We start from the raw sequence: 23,627 nt of genomic DNA, 5'->3' as shown, positions 1-23,627 counted from the left end.
TTGCGGCTTCTCCTGGTGTCTCACCCGTGCCTCTGTGCTCTCTGGTTTGCTGGCAGGTGGAGGCCAACCTCAGGCAGGCCTCCGTACCTACCCCTTGGGCCCCAAGGGCCCTCACCCCACTGCTGACCTGAGGCCTGTTCACAGATGAGAGAGTCTAAAAACTGGCCCAGTTGCCTGTTCACAATGTATCCCTTCACCACCCATTTATCAAGAGCCTACTATGAGCCAGGCACTGTGGGGAGCTGGGGGTTCCCTGGCAGAGGAAGCAGAGATCTCCCTGATGGAGGTTACTTTCCAGTGGGAGCTCCACATGGGAGATATTACTAAATAGCTTTTTCTTCATGTGGAACCATTTTCCTTTGAGAATTTAGATTCCCTTTGGCCTTCCTTGATGTCAGTGAAACTTCTGATTGATAGTGTACTAGTCTGCTTGGCTGCCATGACAAAACACCACAGACTGGGTGGCTTAAACAACAGACATTTATTTTCTCACAGATCGGGGGCTACAAGTCCAAGATCAAGATGTCAGTAGGTCTGGTTTCTCCCGAGGCCTCTGTCAGGTTGCGGACGGCCGCCTTCTCGCTGTGTCCTCCCATGGCCTTTCCCTGTGTGCACACTCTCTGTGTCTCTTCCTCTTATGAGGATACCAGTCCTTTCAGTTTAGGGTCCCACCCTATGACCTCATTTAACCTTAATCACCTCCCTTAAGCCTCTGTCTCCAAATATAGTCACATTGAGGGCTCAGGCTTCAACATATCAATTCAGCACATAGCAGGACCAAGCATCCTTTAGATTTCAAGCTGTGCATTGCTTGGCAACAGTCAAGTACATGTGCCTGCTTGATTATCACTGAGGCTCCCAGCAGCATCCAGTTTCTCCAGTGAAATTCTTTCTATTTCAGGGTAGAAGCTATGATAAACTAGGGAAAGCTAGGCAAGTGTTTTGGTTTTTGATAGAGACCATCAGAAATATCACTTGTCATTTTGAATGTGATTTTGACAATTTAAGGCATAGGAGAGTCTGTACCCAGAGCCCTACACCAGCATCAGTCTAAGTGGCTGCTATCCGACCACCGAAGTGATTGAATTTAACGTGGCACTTTCAGACTCCCGCATTTTCCTAAACAAAAAGGGGGTCCAGCCCCTCTTCCACACCAGGCAAATCCTGCCCCTTCTCCCTCCCACAGGACTGCCTTGTGTTTGGGGCCCCTCCTCTCCATTCTTGTGTCCCCTCCTGCTCTCTGGCGCCTTGACCCACTGCTGGGTTCCTGCAGCAGACACACCAGCCACCTCCTTGCCTCCAGCCCAGCTTTCTAATACTAGTACTAGACTAGTACTAATACTAATACTAATTAATACTAATACAATAGCTTATTATTAGTGACTGCTGCCTGTGCAGTTTCTCTCATTTAATCCACACAGCCCCAGGAGACCCAGGTCCTACTGCTCATAAGCTGCAATCCTGGAGCACTTACTATTCGCCACACCTCAGGCCAAGCACTTACCTGTGTTGACTCATTCAGCCCACAACTGCAGTAGGGTGGGGAAACTGAGGCCAGAGGGGCTATAAAACTACCTGGAGGTCACCCAGCAAGTGGTGAGGAGTTTTAAGAAACTAGCAATATCTTGATATTGCAGCCTCGGCCTTCTTCCTCTGGAACTCACTAGCCGGTCAGAAGGAGGGGGTCAGGGAGGCCGGAGTCGCAGGGCAGGATGGCATCTGGGCTAGACTCCGTAAAAGGGTGAAATGGTGCTTTTTACGGCATTCTCCTCTTCAGACCGCCTGCCTCTTTAGAACGTCTCCCCAGCCCAACTCCTCTTCCTCTCTTTCCCCTTTCCCTCCATACTTTTCCTTGCTGGTCAGACAACCAATCTCTGTCCTCCTTCCCTTCTCTCCCTCCTTCACCCCCCCCCCCCAACTTCCATCCCCTCCTCCTCCCTCTCCAGCTCTGGGCTTCCCCTCCCCCAACCCTCAGGTTCCTTACCATCCCCTGCCTGGGCCTCCCCGCTGTGGAGTGCCCACCCTCTCATGGCCTCTTGGCCACTGTCTTCCAGGTCACCCAGACCCCAGGCCACATATGTGAATGGCAGCCTCCCGGCCACACAGCACATCAAGCAGGAATCCCTGCCGGTCTACCGGGCCATGATGGAAGCTCGGGTACCCCTGCCTGCCCACTGCCGGGCCCCACCAGCCGCCGGCCCGCACACAGACCTGGACCTCCCAGGCCGAGGCCTCACCAACCCCGCACCTTCCTGCTACCTTCTAGGCAGCGAACCCGGCTCTGGCCTGGGCCCCCCACCTGAGGCCCACCTCTCCGAGGGCGGCCTGAAGCGCTGCTGCCTCCTGGGCCTGCCCGCCACCTCCTCGGCCTCCTCCTCACCCTGTGCCTCCTCCGACATCACCTCCATCATCCGCTCCTCCCAGACTGCTCTGGTCACCTGCATAAATGGACTCCGGAGCCCCCCTCTGCCGGGAGACCTGGGGGGCCCTTCCAAGCGCACCCAGCCAGGCCCTGCAACCACTGAGAGTCATGAGGCCAGTTTGCAACTTGAATCCTGCCGGAAGTCCGGTTTCCTGAAGCAGGAGCCTGCGGATGAGTTCTCAGAGCTCTTTGGGCCTCACCAGCCCGGCCTGCCGCCCCCTTACCCCTTGCCCCAGTTGCCATCAGGCCCTGGCCTTGGAGGCCTGGGGCTGGGCCTGGCAGGGAGGGTGGCTGGGCGGCAGGCATGCAGGTGGGTGGACTGCTGTGCAGCTTACGAGCAACAGGAGGAGCTGGTGCGGCACATTGAGAAGAGCCACATCGACCAGCGTAAGGGTGAGGACTTCACCTGCTTCTGGGCAGGCTGTGTGCGCCGCTACAAGCCCTTCAACGCCCGCTACAAACTGCTCATCCACATGAGGGTGCACTCCGGTGAGAAGCCCAACAAGTGCATGGTGAGTTCCCATGGCCACTAGGCCATGTCTAGCCCGACCCTGGCAGAGCAGCACCCATCTCATTGCCTGAGAGGCATACCTGGGCCTCCTTACCTAGGGGCCTGGCTGAGATCCCCTGTGGCTGAGTAAGGAGGGAAGGAAGAATGCTATGGCTGTGGCCACTGGTCAGGGCGGTCAGTGCACCTATTACTGGGAAGCTTGGCAGAGGGCCCCTCGTACTTACCATGTGCCCCATCCCCCACCCGAAGGCATACTACGTGGCCTGGTGTTGCACACACATGGTTAAGTGGTGACACACATGCTCTGAGCTCAAGGTAAGCTCACCAGCACTCTCTCTTACATGCATTTGCTCAGTGTCTCATGTGCTGATGGCCAAATGAGTTGTGGGGAGCAAGCTGTCCTGCTGGATCTTCACCCAGCTTCCTTCCCAGGGAGGCTCCTTGGGCTTCCTAGAGAAGCCTGTAGGCTTGACGGGCTTCCTGTAAGGAGCACCAGGTCCTCATAGGGATCCAGCTTAAGAGTTGTGGGTCTCTGGGTCAGGCTTTGGGATATGGCCGAGGGTTAACAGATGAGGCCCTGGATAGCACTTGCAGTGTTCTGGCTGGGGTTCACACACACACACATACACATACACACACACACACACACACACAACTGCAGGCACCTGGTCCTCTGGTCATTCCCACTAACCATTTCTATATCTGCTCTCACTGTGGTGGAAATCCATATCAGAAGTATACAGGCTGAGTCCCTGGTACTATCAGCTGGGCCACTATCACCAAGGCCCAGACAGCCCACCAGGAGAGGCACCTGCCTGGAGTCGAAGGGCTGGTGGAACTACCAGTACCCACCGTTTAGGGCATTGGAGAGGCAGAGGGAGGAAGCAGTGTGTCTGTCTGTAGGCCAGTGTCATAGCCAAGACTGAGTTCCTCCACACTGTGCTGTCACTGTCACTGTCACTGTCACTGGGCCCTGCCTCAGGCACTCTATGGGAATGGGTGCAGTGGGAACGGGCACATATCTGTCCCTGCTCAAAGCCCAGGGCAGCATTTGAAGGGACCAAGGAGGAGGCAGGAAGCATTGGCAACTGGCAGCCTAAACTCCATCCCACTGGGATCAGGTATTTGCCCTTTGGTCCCTGCCTGCTTGTGTTGCTGTGAGGGGGGCATCCACTGACCCAGGCTATTCAGCTGCAAGGAGGCTGGGCCTTGAGGATGAGGGGGTCACTTTATAGACAAGTGAGGGGCAGTGAACAACCTGTGTGGTTGTTGTGCTGGTATTGTGGGGAGAGGCTGGAGTGAGCAGACTGAGAATTTGAGTTTATCACATGCCTTTGGCCCAAGAGTATGCTGGAGGGAGAGCTGGTGACCGGGCTACACTCTGGGGATGCTCCAGTTCACTTGGGGTGTCATGACATGTAGCTTACTGAAAGGCATGTCTCTGCTTGGAAGGAGAGGACCAATAGACATCACAGCCCAGGGCTGCTGGACGACAGAGGACCCTGTCTCTCTCTGAGACCCTGGAGCTGCCAGCTGCTGAGCTACAGTTCTCCTTCATGTCTTCTTTCCTGTGGGTGATCCCACTGGTGTATGTGGGGACCTCTGTGGAGGCTACATGGCCTAATCCCTGGCATGGTGCGGTCGGTGGCCTTCTCACAGTAGGGCTTTCTGGTGGAACCACAGCATCCAGGAGTATTTGTGCTGCACATTAGGACCCTTGGAAATGATTGAGGCTTTCACTGCCCATTTTCTAGTTTGGTAAATAGAGGACCAGCAAGTGGGTCAGAGAAACCCAGATCACTCAGTGTAGTCTCTGTATCTCTCTCTAGAGTTCTTTCTTCTGGGCCAGCCTGCCAGGATCTCGTTTGATTCAGGGGACTCCACAGAACACACTGGCTTACACCTGGCTCATGCCTGGCTTTGGGTACCCAGACCCAGGCCTGCCAAGTTTCTTGCCCTGGGGGCACTCACAGTCAGGGATGGGTGGGAGATGGGTGTGGAGATCAGTGACAGGTTTTGGGATGGAGTTTGCCTAGGTTCAAGGAGGGGAGGCCCAGAAGGGCTTTAAGGAAGTGATGTTAAAGCTGTGACTATACTCACCCATGTCATCTTCACAAGAATCCTGTGAAACCAAGTTTTTTTTACAGGTGAAGAAACAAAGGTTCAATGGGGTCTAGCTGGCCTTCCACTTGCTACTATAAGAACACTTTGTCTTGCCTCTTTGGAGTTTGGGATTATGGTGATAATACTGGCAAGCAGCTTCTGAGTGCTGACCGTGTTTCAGGGGCTCTTCTGATCAGTAACTCTGTGTTGTCCTTACAACTACCCTCTAGGGTAGATACTATTAGAGCCCCCGTTTTACAGATGAGGAAACTGAGGCTCAGAGAGATTGCATAATTTGCCCAGGTCACACAGCTAGAGATGAACAATAACAACAACAACAATAGTGGCTAGTAATCATGATAGTAATAATAATAACAACAATAAATAAATATCACCTGCCCAAAGTTATCCAGCTAGTAACCATTGGAGTGGAATTTGAACCGCATCTTTCTAAACTGTGTTGCTCTCATTTTTGTAGATTTTCTCCTGTTCAACTGATTATTCTCTGGGGTCGTGGGGCCAGACCTTCTAGGTCCCACCGTCTGGAGATGGTAGCAGAGGTCTCCCCTGAGCTCCTCCCTGCCCGCTATGGGAGCGCGCCCCCTTTCCTAAGATGCTGGCACAGCGGGCAACCCCTGGGAAGGGGCGGCCTCCAGCCTGCACCCAGATAAATAAAATCATCCTTCCCTGTAAAATTATTAATTTCTCATGACAGGCCTCTGCTACCATGTGCTGTAATAGACAAAGGAATTTTGGACCCAGAGCCTCTGGAGAACAGGAAATAGATGAGACACTTTGATTGAAGAGTAAATGGCCCACTAAAATAGCAGTTAATCCTTTTATTATCTTTCCAGCAGCCGTTTCCACAGTCCTTTCATGAGGTAAGCCTTCCCCACCCCATCCAACTGTAGCACTCCGGTCCTGCAGCTGGTTTACATTTAGCTAAGTGTGAAGCCTCCACTCCCGCACCAGGCAGGCCTCGGGCCTTGAGGTGTCAGGAGGAGCCCAGCTCCTCTCTGCCCAGGCCTCTTAGCCCTCAGCCAGGCCTGGGACCTGGACCCACCTCACTGGCTTCCAGAGTAGACCACAACATCCATCCCCCACCCCAGCTCGTCCACGCAGTCCAGAGGAAGCCCCCTAATCTCTTTGCAATATCCTGTTATGTTTCTTATGTTGTCGGAGTTGTCTTAGCCTTATTAAATTTGGGGTTTCATCTGCGTTACGATAGCAAGGTTACATCCAACCCAAATACTAATGTGACGCCTCCAAGACGTTAGCTTTGAAAAGATTAATTCTTGCTTTCTTAGGTTGGCTCTCCCAGACGGTTGGAATTCTGATTGTCTGAGACTGCAGAAATTAGCAGACTGTAGTTTGCTTTTCTTCACATCAAGAAAAAGAGAGGCAGAGTGAAAAGAAAAACCTCTCACAGCCTTGGGTTTTGTAAGAAATAATGACAACAGCCCCTGACTTTCGTGAAGAGCTTTCACTAAAGCTGTGAGTGCAGCATGGAAACTGTGTGTAGACAGGTGAAAAGCCTGGGTCTGGAGTCACAAGTCCCTGCCTGGCCCTGACACTTACCAGCTCTGTGACCTCAGGCAGGCGAGGTGGCCTTTCTGAACTGAAGCACGCTTGGTTATAAAATGGGGCGATAATAGTACGTGCCTTCAGGATTATTGTTATTAGAAGAGATGATCTGGGGACGTGCTTAGTTAATTCTCTCCTTCCCGCGTCACACTCTTCCACACTGATCATCTCAGGAGCTTTTTGGCCCTAGGAGTTAGGACAGGATCATTTATGGCTCTTTTGCAAATGGGGGAACAGGTTTGGTAGGCAGTCAGTGATGGAGCCTGGACTTGACATTGGCTGATTCCAGCAGCCTCTGCTGTTGGTGAGGTGGGCAGGGCTGTCACACATGCCGTTGGCCTTGTGTGGTGTCTGCTAGTGATGCAGAGCGCCTGCTCTGTGCCCAAGTGCCTGTCCAGGGCGACTGGAGTGGAAGGGTTGATGGGGCGGAGGTGCAAGGAGGAGGCTCTGGTTGTGCCCTTCCCATCCTGATGAATAGCTGGAGCCTCCAGGCTGGACTTGCATCCTGCTCAGGTTCCTCTGGCAGCTGCAGTCACACTGGTGACTGGTCCTCGTCCCTCTCTGTTATTTGACACTCTATCTCTGGTGCCATTGGACCTGAGGCCAGGGAAATGCATCCGACCAAAAGCTGAGCATTATTGATTGGTCTTAACCAGACAAGACAATCGGAACACCAGCCACCTGGCTAGACCTCCTGGGAGGGCCTTGTTCATATCCCAGACGGCCAGACCAAGCCAAGCTTATTTTCATTTTCCATAATCCTGGGGCTTCTGGCTTCCTCTTTTTACTTTGCCCCAGTTTCCCACCCCCCTGAGAAACAAAATTCTGGGTGCTGGGAGGGGTGGAGGTGATAGAGGGAGTTGCTAGTTTATTGAGCTTTAGAGATTCTTAAATTCTGGCTCAGTGTTGGCAATCCCCATTCCGTCTTCAGAACAAAACTGGTCAAAACTCTGAGGCCCAGAGAGGCTAAATCATTTCCCAAGGTCACATAGTCTGCCACCTGTCGGGATAGATACTGACCATATCTGCCTAGCCAGGGTTTGAGCTGAGAGAGAGAGCCTTGACTGGCGGTCTGGGATCCTATCTCATAGGAAGTCCTGTGAGAGAACTAAAATATTCTGAGACATGCTACGCCCAGCCATGAGTTATCAAGCCCATTTTACAAAGAAGAAACTGACATTCAGAGACCAAATGGCCTGTTCTGTATCCCCTGGCTCAGCTGCCTGGACCGTTCCACAGGCCACGCTGCCTTCCACCTGCCCTCCTTTGCCCAAAGAGTAGAGCCCTTTCCTTCCAAAGAGTAGAGCCCTCTGTGCTTTTTAAATAGAGGTGGACGAGTCCCTGGGCATTTGCTCCTTCCCTGCCCCTCATGGCCCGAGACCAGCCCTGTGGGTGGGGCATATTTCTAGGCCGGCAGCCACCCCTGACTTACCTCAACATCTCAGGCTCCATCCTGAGGTTCTATAGAGAGTGCTCATGAGGTGAGGGGTAAGACATTTCACATTTAAAATAAGTCACCTGAAAACAAGCTTTCTTTGTGGAGGCTGGGGTTTCTGGAGAGATTAAAAAAGTGCAAAGTGGAACATGGTTTAAACCCCTGGAAAATCCTGTTGTAAATGAGCCTAGAGAGGCCAGGCTGGCCCAGCCCGTTCAGGCTGTCTGTCAAGTCCACCGCTTTGGAAATGGGGGTTTAAGCCTTGCCTCGTTTCAGGGAGGAAGGGTCTGGGTAAGAAAACCTTTCTGGGCAAAGTCAGCCTTCAAGTTGGCATCCAGATGTGCCTCTTTAACGACCCCTCTGGGATCTCTCTTGGGATCACGTCAGTTCTCAGGTCCACTCATTATTAGGTGGGCAAGCTGAAGCCCAGAGAGCGGTGCCAATGGCCCCATGTCACCTGGAGTTAACAGTAGCCCTGGAATGCCTGCTTTATTTCTCCCTGCCCAAGGCTTCCTCTCCTCCCAGACTCCTTGAGAGTCTTTGCACACTCCAGCTCCTTTTCCTCCTTTGGGCCTTGGCTTTTGCTGGTCCCTCTGTCTAGAATGCCTTTCCCAGGGCAGAAAATTTCTAACCATCCTTCACAACCCGGTCCAGTGTCTCCATCCTCTGCTCCCCATGTCTCCGTGTCTCCTGCTCTTTCAGAATGTGTTGCCCCCTGTATAATAGTGTTTCTTGGTGTGGCTGAATGTCTTGGGGACCACATGCTCTTTGACACCTGGCCTGGCCGTGGAGGCAGAGGAGCTGAGCTTGCTCCCTAGTCGAGGCTGTGGTGGCCATCCAACCTCTCTGCTCTGAGGCTGTAAAGTTGCCTGAATACTATCCTCCAGAGTAGTTTTCTGTGAAGTCACAAAATTAGAGGGACTTTAAAAATGGTCATGGTCACCCCCTAATTTGAGGCTTGAAGTTTTTCTGCAAAAAAAGCCTTCACTTGAAATCTGACTTTGCTATCTATCAGCCTGTGATTGTGTGTAAATTGGCTTCTGCAAGCTTCTGTCTTCTTACCTGTCGAGTGGAGGGAATTGAACTGTGGTCAGGCTTCTATGCGGCACTATACATGAGGTGCTCATACAGTGCCTGGCATACAGTAAATGCACAATGGATGGGTCTGACTGTTCTGGGCAGTTTGCATTAGGAAAGGAGAAAAGGAAGAATAAAAATGGACAGTGGCCATGCAGTAGGCAGTGTCGCCAAAAGAACAGAAAAGACTGTTGTAAGTGCCAGCTCTGCCATGGATAGGCTATATGACCTTGGATGGGGCTTGGCTGTTCTGAGCCTCAGTGTCCTGAGCTGTGAAATGGGATAATGTTCAGATGCAAATGCCTTTTCCCCTACTGAAGCCAAGGTTCCAGCTCCACAGATCTTGGCTTATATTGGGATGCCTCCTTCTCGCCTCTAGTTTTTAAAAATCAAATTTGAGCTTTCTGAAGCTTTGGCCTACAACCCTGAGGGCCCCCTCTTGTCAGTGTATGAGGGGGAAACTGAGTACAGATGGAAATGGCATGCCTGGGAAAAGCAGAGGAACTGAAGATAGGTAGAGTTGGAGACTCGTCATGGCTCAGCTGCTCACTAGCTATGCAATCTCGGATAAGCCCCTTCACTCCCGAGTCTCAGTGTATGCATCTGTAAAATGGGGCTTGTTCTGCTTACCCCAGAAGAGTCTCTGTAAGGGATGGAGGGGCTGTGCTCTGCACACTGCAGAGCGCTCCATAGAGGGGATGAAGTTGAGTTCCCAACTCCCAGTCCAGTGCTCTTCCCTCGGAGTACACAGTCACCCTAAGTGTGTTCTTACCAGATGGGTTTCCTGTTAGGTATGTAGTGCAGTTTCTGGCCTTTAGACCTGTGCCTGCAGCTCTCCTGCCCTCTCCTCCTTCCCTGCCCTACAGCCCACCCCAGCCCCCAGCCCCCACCCCCTTACTTTCACCTTCACCCCACCCCACTCCATTCCCATTCCCATCCCCAGTCCTACCTCCTCTTCATCCCTGACCCCTCCCTTCCTATCTTATTTAAATTTGGAGCTGGGAATTGGTGAGCCAGGGTGGACCAATTGCCAAGCACATAGGATAACTGCTGGGTTTCAAATCCCCACTCTGCTCCTTAACCAACTGTGAGATACAAATAAGTCAAAGGCCTCTCTGAGACTTAGTGTCCTGTCTGTGTAAAGGGGGGAGTGTCGTGAGAATTAAATGAGATCATGTATATGGAGCACTTACCTCATGCCTGGCAAATACTTGGTGCTTGAAAACAGGAGCCCTTGTTCCTTTTTTTTTCTTTTTCTTTTTTTTTTTTTTTTTTTTTTGAGTCATCAAACCCAAGCTCTCCACAAGATGAGAATTCCTGGGAGCACCACACTTAAGGAACACTGGCCAAGTTTTATGAACACTGCTTTATGGAATATGAAAAAAATTAAGGATAAAAACACACAACCTTCTGAATTGAATTTAAAATAATAAAGGGGAGGGAAGAGCTTTTGAGTTCAATGTAAATGGAATTGAAATGATTCTCTTACTGGAATGAGAAAGTCAGATAAAATCAACAGTGACTCTAAGAAAGCGTCCAGACCATGTTTTCTAAGAGGGACATCCTGGAAATGGTAAACTTCATATTGAGAATTAATAGGCTCTGTCTCCGATGATGGCAGATGGGTCAGCTGAGCTAACTTTATGTGCCTCACTTGGACTGCTGCAGAGACAGACCTCAGCGTCCTGTCCTCATCTGCTAAGTGGGTGATATGTCAAACAGCCCTTATGGCCTCAGTCACCTCGGACACCCTAAGACCCAAATCCTGTGTCCCTCCCTCCAGGCCCTCCCCCCACTGCCCGAGCACCAGCCCCATGATTCAGCCCTGGGGTCATCTGTATTGTCACCCCCTCCTTCTGGCCACCTTTTCAACACAGCTTTATGGATACACACTGTGCCAGGTTCTGCACTAGAAGCAGGGGGTGGGTGCAGCGTGAAATGAGGAAGGATCTGGTGGTGAGGGAATTAATCCAACGCTGCAGACACGCAGAGGAGGGAACAGACTTTCCCAAGGACGTCATCAGAGCTGGGCTTTGAGGGGAGGGAAGGACCTTTTTAGGTGCAGACCACAAGGAAAGGCATTTCAAGGAAAGGGAACAACATATGTAAAAGTTCTGAGGAGACAGCATTGACCCCTGGGGAAAACATTAGAATCCTTTTGTGCTTGCAGTGCATTACATGCATGGGAGCTGGGAACAGAGATGGCAGTTGGAACTGGACCTTAAAGAGCCTTCAGTATGAGAAGCTTGGACTCTACCCTGAGGGCAGTGGGGAGAGTGGTGGAAGGGTTCTGTATAGGAGAGCGACACAATCGTTGTTAACATTTAGAATGTTGGTCATGTGGTGGAGGCTACGTTGGTGGGGGAATGACAGTAGGCAGATGAGGACATGGAGGCCCAGGAAGGAGCGGTCATCTGTCCCCTCAGACAGCAGGGCCTGGCACCATGGGCCAGGCAGCTCAGCCCAGCAAGCCATGCTGGGGCACAGTGTCTGCACCCCATTGGTTAACGGAGCCCAGTTCCCTTTGGAAATAGCATCCAGCACATTTACCAGTGGGAAACAGGAAAGGCATTTCCCATAATGTAGCTCCGTAAAGTTTGCACAACTGTTCTTTGTTTGCTATCCGTCCCCACAATAAATCTTCCTCCACTGCCAAGACCGGGGCCAGCGTGGTCTGCAAGTGATTACGGACTGACTCGTGCAGCGCTGCCTCCTCACCATGCATTCTTCCGGCGTGGCTAATGATAAAATGAGTTTGTCACTGGGACTCCGTGACCTTGCAAGTGGCAATTTTCAAAGGACTGGGAGGTGGCTGTCTGAAGAAGCACAGTCTGCTCTTTCTCCCTCCACGTACCCCCCCAGCCTCCCTTGATATATCTGCATGGTGAGGGCTTAAACCTCAGAAGGCAGATGGCACGGTGGTGCTGGGCTGTGCATTTCTTGCAGATGGGATGATGGGACTGGAGGTCTCTGCAGGACTGTGCGTTTCTGGGGGCAAGACCAGGAGTTCTCTGCTGCACATGGAGCAAGGCAAGCACCCAGTGAGTGTAGGTTCCACTGATGAACCATCCACCAGCCTCTTTTGTTTTATCGGAGCCAAAGTGCATAAGTTTTTGAGCTGAAAATAACATTGGCACCTTACCAGGTGTGGCCAGACCCTGGGCAGGGCCCCAGGATGCGGAGTTTGGATGGGTAGTTCCTGTGCTCCAGGAACACACAAGGCCATGGCAGGATCCGTGCTTTCAGTGGGGCCACTGAAATCCACAGAGCAGAAGCTACCTGTCCAGTTGTCACACTTGGAACTTCACTTTATATCCCTTGCTCCCTGCTCTGTGATTGCCCCACTGCCCAAAGTTGCCTTCTGTACCCCCATTTAACCATGAGCCTGTGCTTCCCAGAATCTGCTGAACCCCAAGTTTTAGGAGTCACTTTGGCCTTATGGGGTCATTTCTGACCGGGTTTGGTTGCCAATGAACATAGCAGTTGGAAGTCAAGAGGTTTGGCCCCAGGGAGAAAAACCAGTCTGTGCCTCAGATACTTCCTCAAGATCTCTCTCCCCCTCACCCCACACCGCCAGCTCCCATCCCTTCTCACCAGGTATCCAGGACAGGAGGAGGTGGCTCATGGAAGACTACAGAACAAAGTTGATCTCAAGAACTGAGCTCAGTCCCTTGCCTCCCAGCCCAGGCTGTTCCTCAAACATACTAAGTTCATTCCCACCTCAGGCTCTTTGTGTATGGCCATTCTCTCTGCTTGGAATGCCCTTGCCCCAGCCCCACCTCCATTTACGCAGGCCCATAGAGGTTTTCATGGAAGTTCATGTCACCTCCTTCAGGAGGTTTTCCTGACCACTTGTCTATAAAGCAGCATCTTCAGCCACTTTCTGCCCCTCATACTACCTGACATGTTTATCTGTGATCTGTTTCCTCCACTCAAATGTAAGCTCTATGAACTCTAAATCTTTTTAGGTTTTGTTCCCCTGCTGCATCTTTAATGTCTGGAAGTAATATGGCCAACAACTGCTAAATGATTGAATGAAGATGGGGAGAGTCTGGCTCAGCGGGGCAGAAGCGATGGATTGGGCCCAGGTTGAGAGTCAGGAGTTGCTCTGTAAAATTAGGTTTTTTTAAACAAACTCAGAGGGCTATGGTGAGGAGTTCACAGGTTGCTGTCCAAGAGGCATTTCTGGGGTAGGGCAGATGGATAATGTGCCCAGAGAGCCCAGCACAGCACCTGGTACACAGTAGGTGCTCAGCACATGTTAGTTTACTCCTCCTACCTCATCCCTCATCCTGATTAACCTTCCTCCTTAATCTGTAGTATTAGGGTAAAGGAGAGGCCTCACCTGGAGTCCACCAGCTCATGGAACCTCAGGCCCAGACAAGAACTTAGAAACCATCTGGCTCAATCCGTTTATGAATTTGGAAACTGAGGCCCAGAAAGGAGAAGTTCTCATCCAGGTTCCCACGCTATTTCTGGGGCTTGGAGAGAAATTTATAGTCAAGTCCTCCATATAGATGTTCAGTAATTAGCTGCTGTCCCTGCAGCTGTTTATTATTAATTCTGCCTCCACACACTCAATTTTTATGATCATGACTCAAAGATAGAGCAAGAGTACAATTTTGTATTAATTGACGACAAAAAGACTATTACATCCAAGGATGCAGCAGGGGAAATGATTAAACTACCCCGAGCAGCTACGTTAGAGTGTGGGGAAGGAAAGAAAGTGGCATTTGTTAGGAATGTGCTCTCTTTGGTCCGTGTCGTCTCAGTGACTCTTTTGATGTTGGCATTACTCTCCCATTTGATGGATGAGGAGACTGAGGCTCAGAGAAGTTAAGTGCTGGGATTCAAAATCCTTGCCTACCACTGCTCCAGGATACCCTGTGTCAACGTGAGTTTCTGTAACCGAGCATGCGCTGATTACTCCCTTTCCATTGGGCTCACCCCAACGAACCCCTGACAAGTTACTTTAATTAGTTACTGTGACTCCTCAGGAGCAATCACATGTTATCTGAGCCTTTCAGGAACCAGTCCTTCCACTTAACCTGTACCAGGTGGGAGTTGCTGAATCAAGACTCTGCACCATGGGTCCCTTACTTCCCTGGCTTCTGCCTACAGGAAGATATCTGACCTCACAGGTTGGGGAAGGCAGAGGAAGGGAGGGGTTTGGGGACAGCTGCTTAGGGCTCCAGCCCTGAGAAAGGGTGAGGGAACCAGGCCAGGATGGAGGGACTCTGTGGCTTGTGACTACATGCACTGGGCAGAAGACAGAATGCAGGGATGTCCCACAACCAGTAAGAACTTTGTGGGGATTTACATCCAAGTAAGCCAGTCCTCAGGAAGACCTGGACCCAAGGCCTGGCCTGACCCCTTATTCACTGGGACCTTGGCTGGGCAAGCTGTTTCCTTGTTCTGGTCTCAGTTTCTTTATCTGTTCAGTGGGAATTATAATTCTGTCTCATCCGCCTGGGGTTGTTTACTGTCCTTCACCCCATATCATCCTCAAGACAGCCTTATGGCAATGGCCACATCTTCCCAGTGAGGACACGGGCCTGGAGAGGTAGGATAGCCAGCAGAGGGTCACTCGGGGTCAGCAGTGATGCCCAACTCAGGCCATTCCCCTGCCATACCTCTCCTCTTCCATTGCCACTTGTCCCTGTTTCTCAGGCCAGCTCTGCTCCCCCTTTACCCCCACAGTGAGCCCAGCTCTGGGCTGAGGAAGATGAGGTGTGGTCCTCAGGCAAGAGGAACGGAGGGTCTGCCGCCCGCAGTCAACACCTCTGTCAGGAAGTTCTCGACTCGTGCCTTCAAAGCTCCAGCTCTCTAATTGTCTCCACATTGTGAAGCCAGGAAGGTTTGTCCTGACAACTGGCTGGTGAAATCAGCCAGGAGATCCCCTCCCACAGCCGGCTGGTTTCAGCCTTTCAGGAGCTGTCTGAGGTGGTTACTGCAGGGTATAAATTAGATTCACCTGGCAAGGCCCGACTTCCCCTGGAATGTTCGAGAAAACACTCCATTTGGATCCTGACAGAGAGGAAAGTGCAGAGTAGGCCTGCACCCCAGGGAGCCAGCAGGTGGGAAGTAGGAGCTTCCAATACTCAAGGGGAGATGGAGAACATGTGCGATGGCCTCCTGTGACACTCATGACGTTAGCACTTTTGGCTTTGACCCCTTCCTCCATAAAAAATATTAAAAATTACATTTTATAATGGCATTGGTGTAAGGACAGCATTTTCTTTGACTTAAAAGGTATTTTTTTATTTTAAAATAAAACACTTTCATGAGTCAGTTGACCCTTGAACAACTCGGGTGTGATCTGCTTGGGTCCACTTATATTATGTGGACCCCTGCAGTTTAAATCCGTGTAGTTCAAGGGTCACTGTATGTGAACTCTAGGTACCATGGCTGCTGTGCCCAGTGGATGTCAGCCCAGAAACAAGGCCCACAGCGGCTGGGAGTATTTGAGGTACAGTGGATGTGTTGCCCCCTCTTCCCTTCTCTGAGCTTGAGTTTCATTCCCTGAAGGAGAATAGGTGGAGGAAACACCAGAAAATCCCTGTGATGTTCTAGTCTGTTCCCTTCTGTTCTAGTCCATTTTATTCTTTATTACTGAGCTCTTGTCTTCTATTAAGAATTCATGGGGCCCTGGCTGGGTAGCTCAGTTGGTCAGATGTCGTTCTGTACTCCATAAGGTCACCGATTCAACTCCCCGTCAGGGCACATACCTAGGCTGCAGGTTTGGTCTCGGTTGGGGCATGTTCCAGAGGCAACCAATCGATATTTATGTCTCACATTGATGTTTTTCTCTCTCCCTTCTTCTCTAAAAATAAAAATTAAAGGACATGTTCTCTGGTGAGGATTAAAAAAAAAAGAATTCATGAGACACTGGCCTGGATCTCTAATCACAGTGCAAACAAGAAGCAACCAATGAATGCATGGGTGGATGGAGCAGCGAATCTCTCTCTCCCTCCCTCCCTTCCTTCCTTCCTTCCTTCCTTCCTTCCTTCCTTCCTTCCTTCCTTCCTTCCTCTCTCTCTCTCTCATCAATAAAAAATGAACTCATGGGGATTTACAATAAAAAATCTATATGTAATTAAACTGACAGAGAAAAGGACATAAATACATGAAAAAAACCTAAGCTTATTTCGTTATTGTGATTGAACCCTGCATTTTCCTGGAGCTTCCTAAGAACCAAGGCAAAGAAGGCAACTTTTTGAACTGCAGAATTCTTATTGTCTGGGAGAGGAAGCAGGCCAGCCAGCTTGTGCATTAGAGCCAGTTTTGTCTGGATACCAAATCCCTAGAAGATTATCCTAAAGTGGTGGGAGGCCAAGGTTTGGAATCCCAGCACTTCTCTGAGCCTGAGTCTCTGCATTTGTAAAATGGATAATACCAACATCAAAAGACTCACTGAGAAAATACAAACAAAAGGCTGAACCTGGAATCTGGAGGAGACTGTATTTCTAACAATGCACTGAGAGCCTTGTGGGGTGACGATTTTGCTTGTCCTTTCCCGGTAGACCCACCGTAGGGATGTTTCAGGTTGTTCATTCTCCTGGGCCCTCTTGGACTCTCATCCATCTCCCACCGCCTGAGCTTACCCTTGTCTCCAAGAAGAGCTAGCAGACCGGCAGACCGGGCCCTGAGGAAGTCCTCCTGTGTGGCTGGTGCCGCACCATCCTTAGTACCCTAGGCCGGCGCAAGGGCCAGCTAAGAACAGCTTCTGTGTGTGTGCAGCTGTTGGTGTGTGTTCATTCACCGCCACGCACCTTCTCTGTGCCTACCTGGGGCTGAGCGCTGGCCACACAGCGAGGGGTCCTGCCCTGGACATGCTCATGGTCTACAGTGGGCATAGACTCAAGGGCCTGAGTTACAGGACCCCGTGCTGAATCCCTTGAAGGAAAATAAATGGGGACCCAGAGAAGAGGACTTAATTCAGCGTAGGGAGGCTTTTGGAAGGAAGCTAGGTAAGTTATCCAGGAGCGGAAGGATGGGAAGGGTATCCCAAGGAGAGCGCAGCATAAGGAAAGGCCTGGAGAGCTGTGAGCGGCTTAGAACACTGGGTGATGGGGACAGCGATGGGGAGGTGAGCGGACTGGTAACAGAGGACGTTATGTGTCGGATGGGGAGCTCCAACTTTGTCTGAGGGTGGCTGAGCCCCGAGCTTGGGCTGAAGCCAGAGGGGCGTGAGTGCGTGTGAACAAAGGTGTGTGTGTGCTTCCTGTGCCTCATGAGGGCCAACGTGCACACACTCATGCCAGAGGATTACTTAAAATCGCTGCCCCCCCCCCCTTGGTAACTAACAGGTAATTACTTGATTCTAGAGGCTTTTCCAAGAACATGGTTAGTGTTTTTGGTTGCAGTTTCCCAGGGTTTAATACCCCTTGCTCTAGATTAGATAGGTTGCTAGAGAGCACTGTGCTTGCATGCGGTTTTCCAACTTGGCCCAAGAATCCTCTGTGCTGCGCCAGGGTGTCCAGTGAGGACCCCTGACAAGATGTCAGGTCCAGACGGGGCCACCCACTCTGCCCCTGGAGTGATTGCACCATTTGTTGAGAGGGTAGGGGCCCAAGCTTTGGGTGGGGTGAGTGTCATCCCTCTAGCAGGCCTGTGGTCAAACCCTGGCTGAACTCAGCTCCCCTCCTCTTAACTACATTCACCTCTAGACCCCACGGCCAGGCAAGGATCACAGTGCCCCTCGTTAATGGTACAGCTGGAACCAAGAATGTGGCTTGGACATAAGGGCTGAGTGGGGCTGCTTCCTTCACCCACATTAGGGACCAACAGACATCCAGACCTCACCAGCATCCCCAGATGAGGGATGGGGGAGCTCCCTCCCTAGAACTAACCTCCAAGGGCAGGCTGTGCTGTGTGACATTGGGAAGTTACTTTACCTTTCTGAAGCTTCTGTTTCCTTGTCTGTGAAATGGTGTTTAGGTGAGTGTCCCAGAAGCAGGCCTGGAGGAGGATTTGTGTACAGGTGGTCTCCCAGGGGAGACCGGAAGGGAGGGTCCGCCACAAGTGTCTTCCAGGGGGAAGAAGGGATTCATTCATTCTTTCAACAGTTCTTTATTGAGTCCTTGGAATATGCCCAGCAATGTGTGAAGTACAAGGGTCAGAGGTTAATGGGACCTGGGAAAAAGGTAGTTGGGTGGATAGGTTGCATGGGAAGCTGACCAAAGGCCCAGTGACATCTGGGGAAACTGAGGCTCAGAGCTGTGCTTGACCAGGGCCCCATGGAGAGTGACCTTGACAGAACTCAGAGCCAGGACCGCAGACATGGAGGTCAGAAGTGCAGATGGCCTCGGGTGGGTGAGGCCTGCCCCATATCACAGCATCCTGCTGTCTGGAGTGCTTGGAGCAGGCTACAGGGTGGTGTAGGGGGTAGCGAGGCCTCTGCACAAGCAAACTGGCCTGCAACAATTGCTCTATAGTTGTCATTGCCTTGCAATTTGTGTGGTAATTTGAATCGCATGGATGGAGCAGACATTATGCCTTGAATATTTATTCCATTTCTTAAAAAGCCCTTCAGATGTCAGGCTTGCTGAGTGACCAAGGGGAGACCTGTGATCACCAGCATTACCCTGAGCTGCCCTAAAGGGGATGTGTTCAGGGTTAGCCAAGTCCATTTCTAGGAAAACACAGAGCCCTCCTTCCCTGAGAAGCTCTGACCCTGGCTCTCTGGCTGCTGAAGTTCCCAAATGCCTCTGAAGGCCCATGTTTGAATGCGTTTGCCTGCCCGTGTGTGCTCAACACCATGTCTCTATATATGCTCGCGGGGTATGTGTGTGTGGGGGGGGGGGGGTGAGTACACACATGGGAATGTGTGCGTAGGTGTATGTCTGCATGCTAGTATCTGTGGGCACTTTTGTGTGGTTGAATGTGTCTCTGGGGGCCAAGGTGTCCTGTGTGTTGCTGACAGTGGTTTGGTTTGTGACTGTGTGACTGCATGTCTGCACATCTCTGTGTGTCCATACAATATGTGTCTGTGAATGGGGGTTGAAGGAGCACCACTGAGAAGGGCAGGCTGGATTCGGGCCCTGGAGGGGGGGTACAAATGGGGGTGGGGGCTTCTCTTCCCACTTTCCTGCCCCCGTTCTCAAAACTCAGAAGGAGGAAGGTGTCAGGAAGCAGGGTTCAGCTCAGTACCGGGAAGGCCTTTCTAACAGGCAAGACCTTCCCTCCTCAGTGAAGGGAAGGGTGCGGTTCTCACCCCCGAGTGTGGGAGCAGAGGCTGGCCTGCCACTTGGCAATTGTATTCAGCAAACATCCCCCAAAACTTCTTATTCTGCATCAGGCCTTGTTCTGGGCCCTGGGACACAGACATAATTCAGGTTGAGTTCCAGGGCCCATAAATTAATGATGATAATCCTTGAGACTGGATCCCCAAGGGAATAATAATAGCTGAAAGGATGGAGCTAAAAGGATGCAGCGTGTATTGTGGCAGCCCTAATCTAAGCTCACTAATGCATTTGAGCCAGGTGCTGTTTTACAAACGAGAGATTGAAGCAACTTGCTGGGGCCCCTAAAGCAAGCAGAGGCAAGGCTAGAAGTGGAACCCCATCCCCGAGTCAGGATTCGATCTGCTGGCCCCCCTGCCTTGCCCTAGCTCCAGGTGATGGTGCCGGACAGGGCCTGGAGAGACTCATTTCTGTCCCCAGAGCTCATGTGAATCCACGAGGTGCCCATGCCATCCGGCCTGTTCCCTGCCAGGCATCCTCTGAGAGCTCTTAGCACCAGGCCACGTTATTAATCACCAAGGTCCGGAGGCCACTGCAGTGCCCTCTGAGGAGTTTAATCCACCAGGAATGTAAACATCTGCTGACTGCATGGGGGCCGTTGACCATGGTGCTGCCTCGTGCAGTTGCTCCTCTGACAAGGCTGCAAAGAGTCACCCTGCCTTAGCCACTTGGGGGCATCAGGTAGAAGAAGCACCCGGATTGAGAGATGGGGGTGGCCTGGATCCCTGCCCTGCCATTATGTTTCTCATTATTAATAGTAATAATGAAAATAACAAACATTTACTTAGTGCTTAATACATGCCAGACACTGCTAAGTTAGGATTGGCTCCCAACACCCCACGAGGGGTGTCACTATCCCCATTTTATAGCCAAAGAAACTGAAGCTTAGGAAAGGGAAGAGACCTGCCAAGGTCACACACCAGAAAGTAGAGACATCAGGATTCAAACTACACTGTTTAGCCCCAGAGCCCTTCCTTAAAAATTATATCATATTTGATACACTCTAAAGAATACATGCAGATATGTGTAAGTAATAAAGCATAACAAAATGAACATCCGTGAATTTCTGGAACTGCTGCCCATTTTCTGTTGAGCATTCTCTGCTTTTCTTAACATGGTTTCATCACACATACATATCCATAAACAATGTATTGTTTGGTTTCGCTTGGTTTAAAACTTTACAAAAATAGTATCTTACTGTATGTGGTCCTTGTAATTTTTCACTTAATGTTATGTTTTTAAGATTTCACCCATATTATTGTGTGTAGCCATTCATTCATTTTCACTACTGTGCAGTATTACATTGTGTGAATAATCTAAAACTTTAAGCATTCCCTTGTTGATGGGCGTTTGGGTTGTTTGTTTCTGCTAGCTCGCAGTGCTGCTGTGAAAATTCTTCGTGTGTCTTTTTGGACCAGTGGAAGAGTTTCACTAGAATGTGTGCCTAGAAATGGAATTGCTGGCTCGGAGAATGTAATATAGCGCCAATTTTTTTTTTTTCTTCAAGAGTGGCTGTACTGATTTTCACCCCCACCCACAGTATATAGAAGTTCTGTTGTTCCAATTCCTCAAAAAACATTGCATAGTTTTGTCAGTCTGGTGGGTGTGAAACGGTATTTGGTGGTGGTCTTAATTTTCCTTTAGCTGATTACTATGAGATTGAGCACCTTCTCACAGTTTGTAGGCCATTCCTGTTTCCTCTTCTGTGAAATGCCTTTAATGTCCTTTGCCAATGTTTCTATTAGTTGGTTGTCTTTTTCTTATTGATTTATAGGGATTCTTTATGTTTTCTGCCAGTTTGTGACTTCCATTTTCTTTCTTTATAGTGCTTTTCTGGAATAGAAGATCCTAATTTTTTACATCTTTATTCATGAGTGGTATTTGCCTATAGTTCTCCCTTACCATACTTTGCTCATTTGATTTTGGTATCAGGATTTTATTGGCCTCATAGATTGAGTTGGGTAGTATTCCTCTTTTTTTAATTTCTTGAAGAGTTTGTATAACATTGGAATGACATGTTCTTTAAATATCAGGTGGAACTTTCCTATAAAACTGAGTCTGGTGTTATCTTTGTGAAAAAAATTTAAACTACTCTTCCAATTACCTTAATTAGCATAGAACTAGTAAGGCTTTCTACTTCTTCTGAAGTCATTTCTCCCTCCCCTAGGAATTTATCCATTTTGTGTGCTTTCAAATTTATTGGCATAAAATTAGTTACAATGTTCTTTTTTATTTTTTAAATATTTGTTGGATCTGTAGTTATGTTTTCTTTTTATTTCTAATATTACGCTTTTTTGTGCCTTTTCTCTATTTTTTTAAAACTTACTTCACCAGAAAGTTTTTCTCTATTAGTCTTTTCAAGAACTAATTCCTAGCTTTGTTGGTTCTCTCTATTGTATCTTTGTTTTATACTGCATTAATTTCTGCTTTTATATTTATTATCCTCTTCCTTTTATATTTTTTACTTTATTTTTCTGCCTCTTTTCTAATTTCTGAAATGGGTCGCCAAGCACATTAAGTTTCAGACTTTCTCTTTTTGTACTATAATCATTTGCAAAATTAATTTCTCTTTTAATGCTACTTCTACTGCATCTCAGAACTTTTTATATGTAGTGTTGACGTTATTGTTCTGTCCTAAGTATTTTAAATATCCATTATAATGCTTTGATTGACCCAGTGAGTCTTTAATTTACAAACTTAGGGAAATATTTTTCCCTTTTTGTTATTGACTTCTAATTTAATTTCACTGTAGTTGAACATTTATTTATATAATATCAGTCACTATGACTGTATAAAGAAGTTTTTTGTAAATGTTCCAATGTGCTTAAGAGGAATATGTACACTCTATTTTTGTTCAATAGATCAAAAGTCTTGTATTATTCAAAATTTCTGTAGCTTTACTAATTTTTTCTTTGTTTGACCTATTAATAATTGAGAGAAAGATGTTGAAATCTCCCACCAAGATGGGAGGTTTTGCATTTCTGTCTATATTTGAAACATCATTAGGTTCCTAGAAGTGTAAAACTTTTATCATTAAATAAATATCCTTAATCATTTTTTGTTTAAATTCTACTCTGATGTTAATATGGTTATGCCAGCTTTGTTTTGGATAGCATTTGCAAGGCATATCTTATTCTATTCCTTCACTTTCAACATTTTACTTTCAACATTTTCATGTCCTTATGCTTTAGGTGTGTTTGTTATAACTAACAAATAGTGGGAGGTGTGGTTTGTTTTGTTTCTTTAGATTATTCTGACAAGCTCTCTTAGAGTTTAGTCCATTTTCGGTTATTGTGATTACAGTGTATTTGGATGTGTTTCTTATAGCTTACACTTTGCTTTCTACTTTTGCTTTTTCTATGCTTCCTTATTTTATTTGTTTATTTTGGTTTAGCATTGTTGTTATTTGTTTTGTTTTATTTTACTCTTATGATTGATTAAGGGAAAGTTCCCCCCTCCCTCCTTATTACTTTTTCCTCCTCTGCTGGTTTAGAAGTTATGCACTCCAAATCTTTTCTTTTAGTGATTATCTTTGAATTTTTATCATTGTTTTTTTTCTTCTTTCTAGAGACTTTAATATTTTTTTTTAGAGCACTTTTAGGTTCAAAACAAAATTGAGAGGAAGTTTTAAAGGTTTTCATATATCCTCTACCCCCACACATAGCCTGCCCCATTAGCAATATCCCCCACCAGAGTGGTACATTTGTTACAATTTTATCATGTGTTATTAACCTAAAGTAGCCTAAAGTTAATACCTTAACCTCTGCCCCAGCAGTACAAGAACCTCAGAACACTGTCTCTAATTCCTCCCTCCAAACTTATACCTGCTGTGGTACAGTTCGCATTCTAGTTCGGTCCTTGTTTCAACCACAAATTAGAGAGTTTTATTATTTTAAAAGACAATGGTTATTTAACTCTACCTACATATTTACATATTAACAAATATATTTGCCCATCATTAGTTCTTGCACATTTTAGACCTTCCTTCTGGGATCATTTTTCTTCTTCCTAAAGTTCATCCTCTAGAAATTTCTTGAGTCAGTCAGCCTCCGCCTGGCATCTTTCTGTATCTGAAAATATCTTTTTTTCCACCCCTTTTTTTTTTGAAAGATAGTCTTTAGCATACCCAGCTCTGAGTGGACAGTTATCTTCTGTCAGCACTTTGAAAATACAGGGTGTCCCCCAAAAATGTATACAAACTTAACAGCTGATAGCTCAATTGTGTTTCTTTCTTTTCAGATCTAACCCATG

The 23,627-nt window shown here is 48.7% G+C and overlaps 1 protein-coding gene across 1 annotated transcript in view; it reads left to right on the top strand.

Moving 5' to 3' along the window:
- Positions 1-23,627, top strand: part of GLIS1 (GLIS family zinc finger 1) — a 569,674-nt gene that overhangs the window by 494,480 nt on the left and 51,567 nt on the right. The window contains exon 3 of the mRNA XM_087820001.1: positions 2,055-2,934. Coding sequence (XP_087676127.1) covers positions 2,055-2,934 — 880 coding nt within the window. The remainder of the gene's footprint in view (positions 1-2,054; positions 2,935-23,627) is intronic.

This window comes from Miniopterus natalensis, chromosome 9 (genome assembly GCF_054644295.1).
Source record: "Miniopterus natalensis isolate mMinNat1 chromosome 9, mMinNat1.hap1, whole genome shotgun sequence".
In the NCBI taxonomy this organism is placed as follows: domain Eukaryota; kingdom Metazoa; phylum Chordata; class Mammalia; order Chiroptera; family Miniopteridae; genus Miniopterus; species Miniopterus natalensis.
Note: the sequence above shows the minus strand (reverse complement) of the source record. Positions and strands in the feature narration are given on the sequence as shown.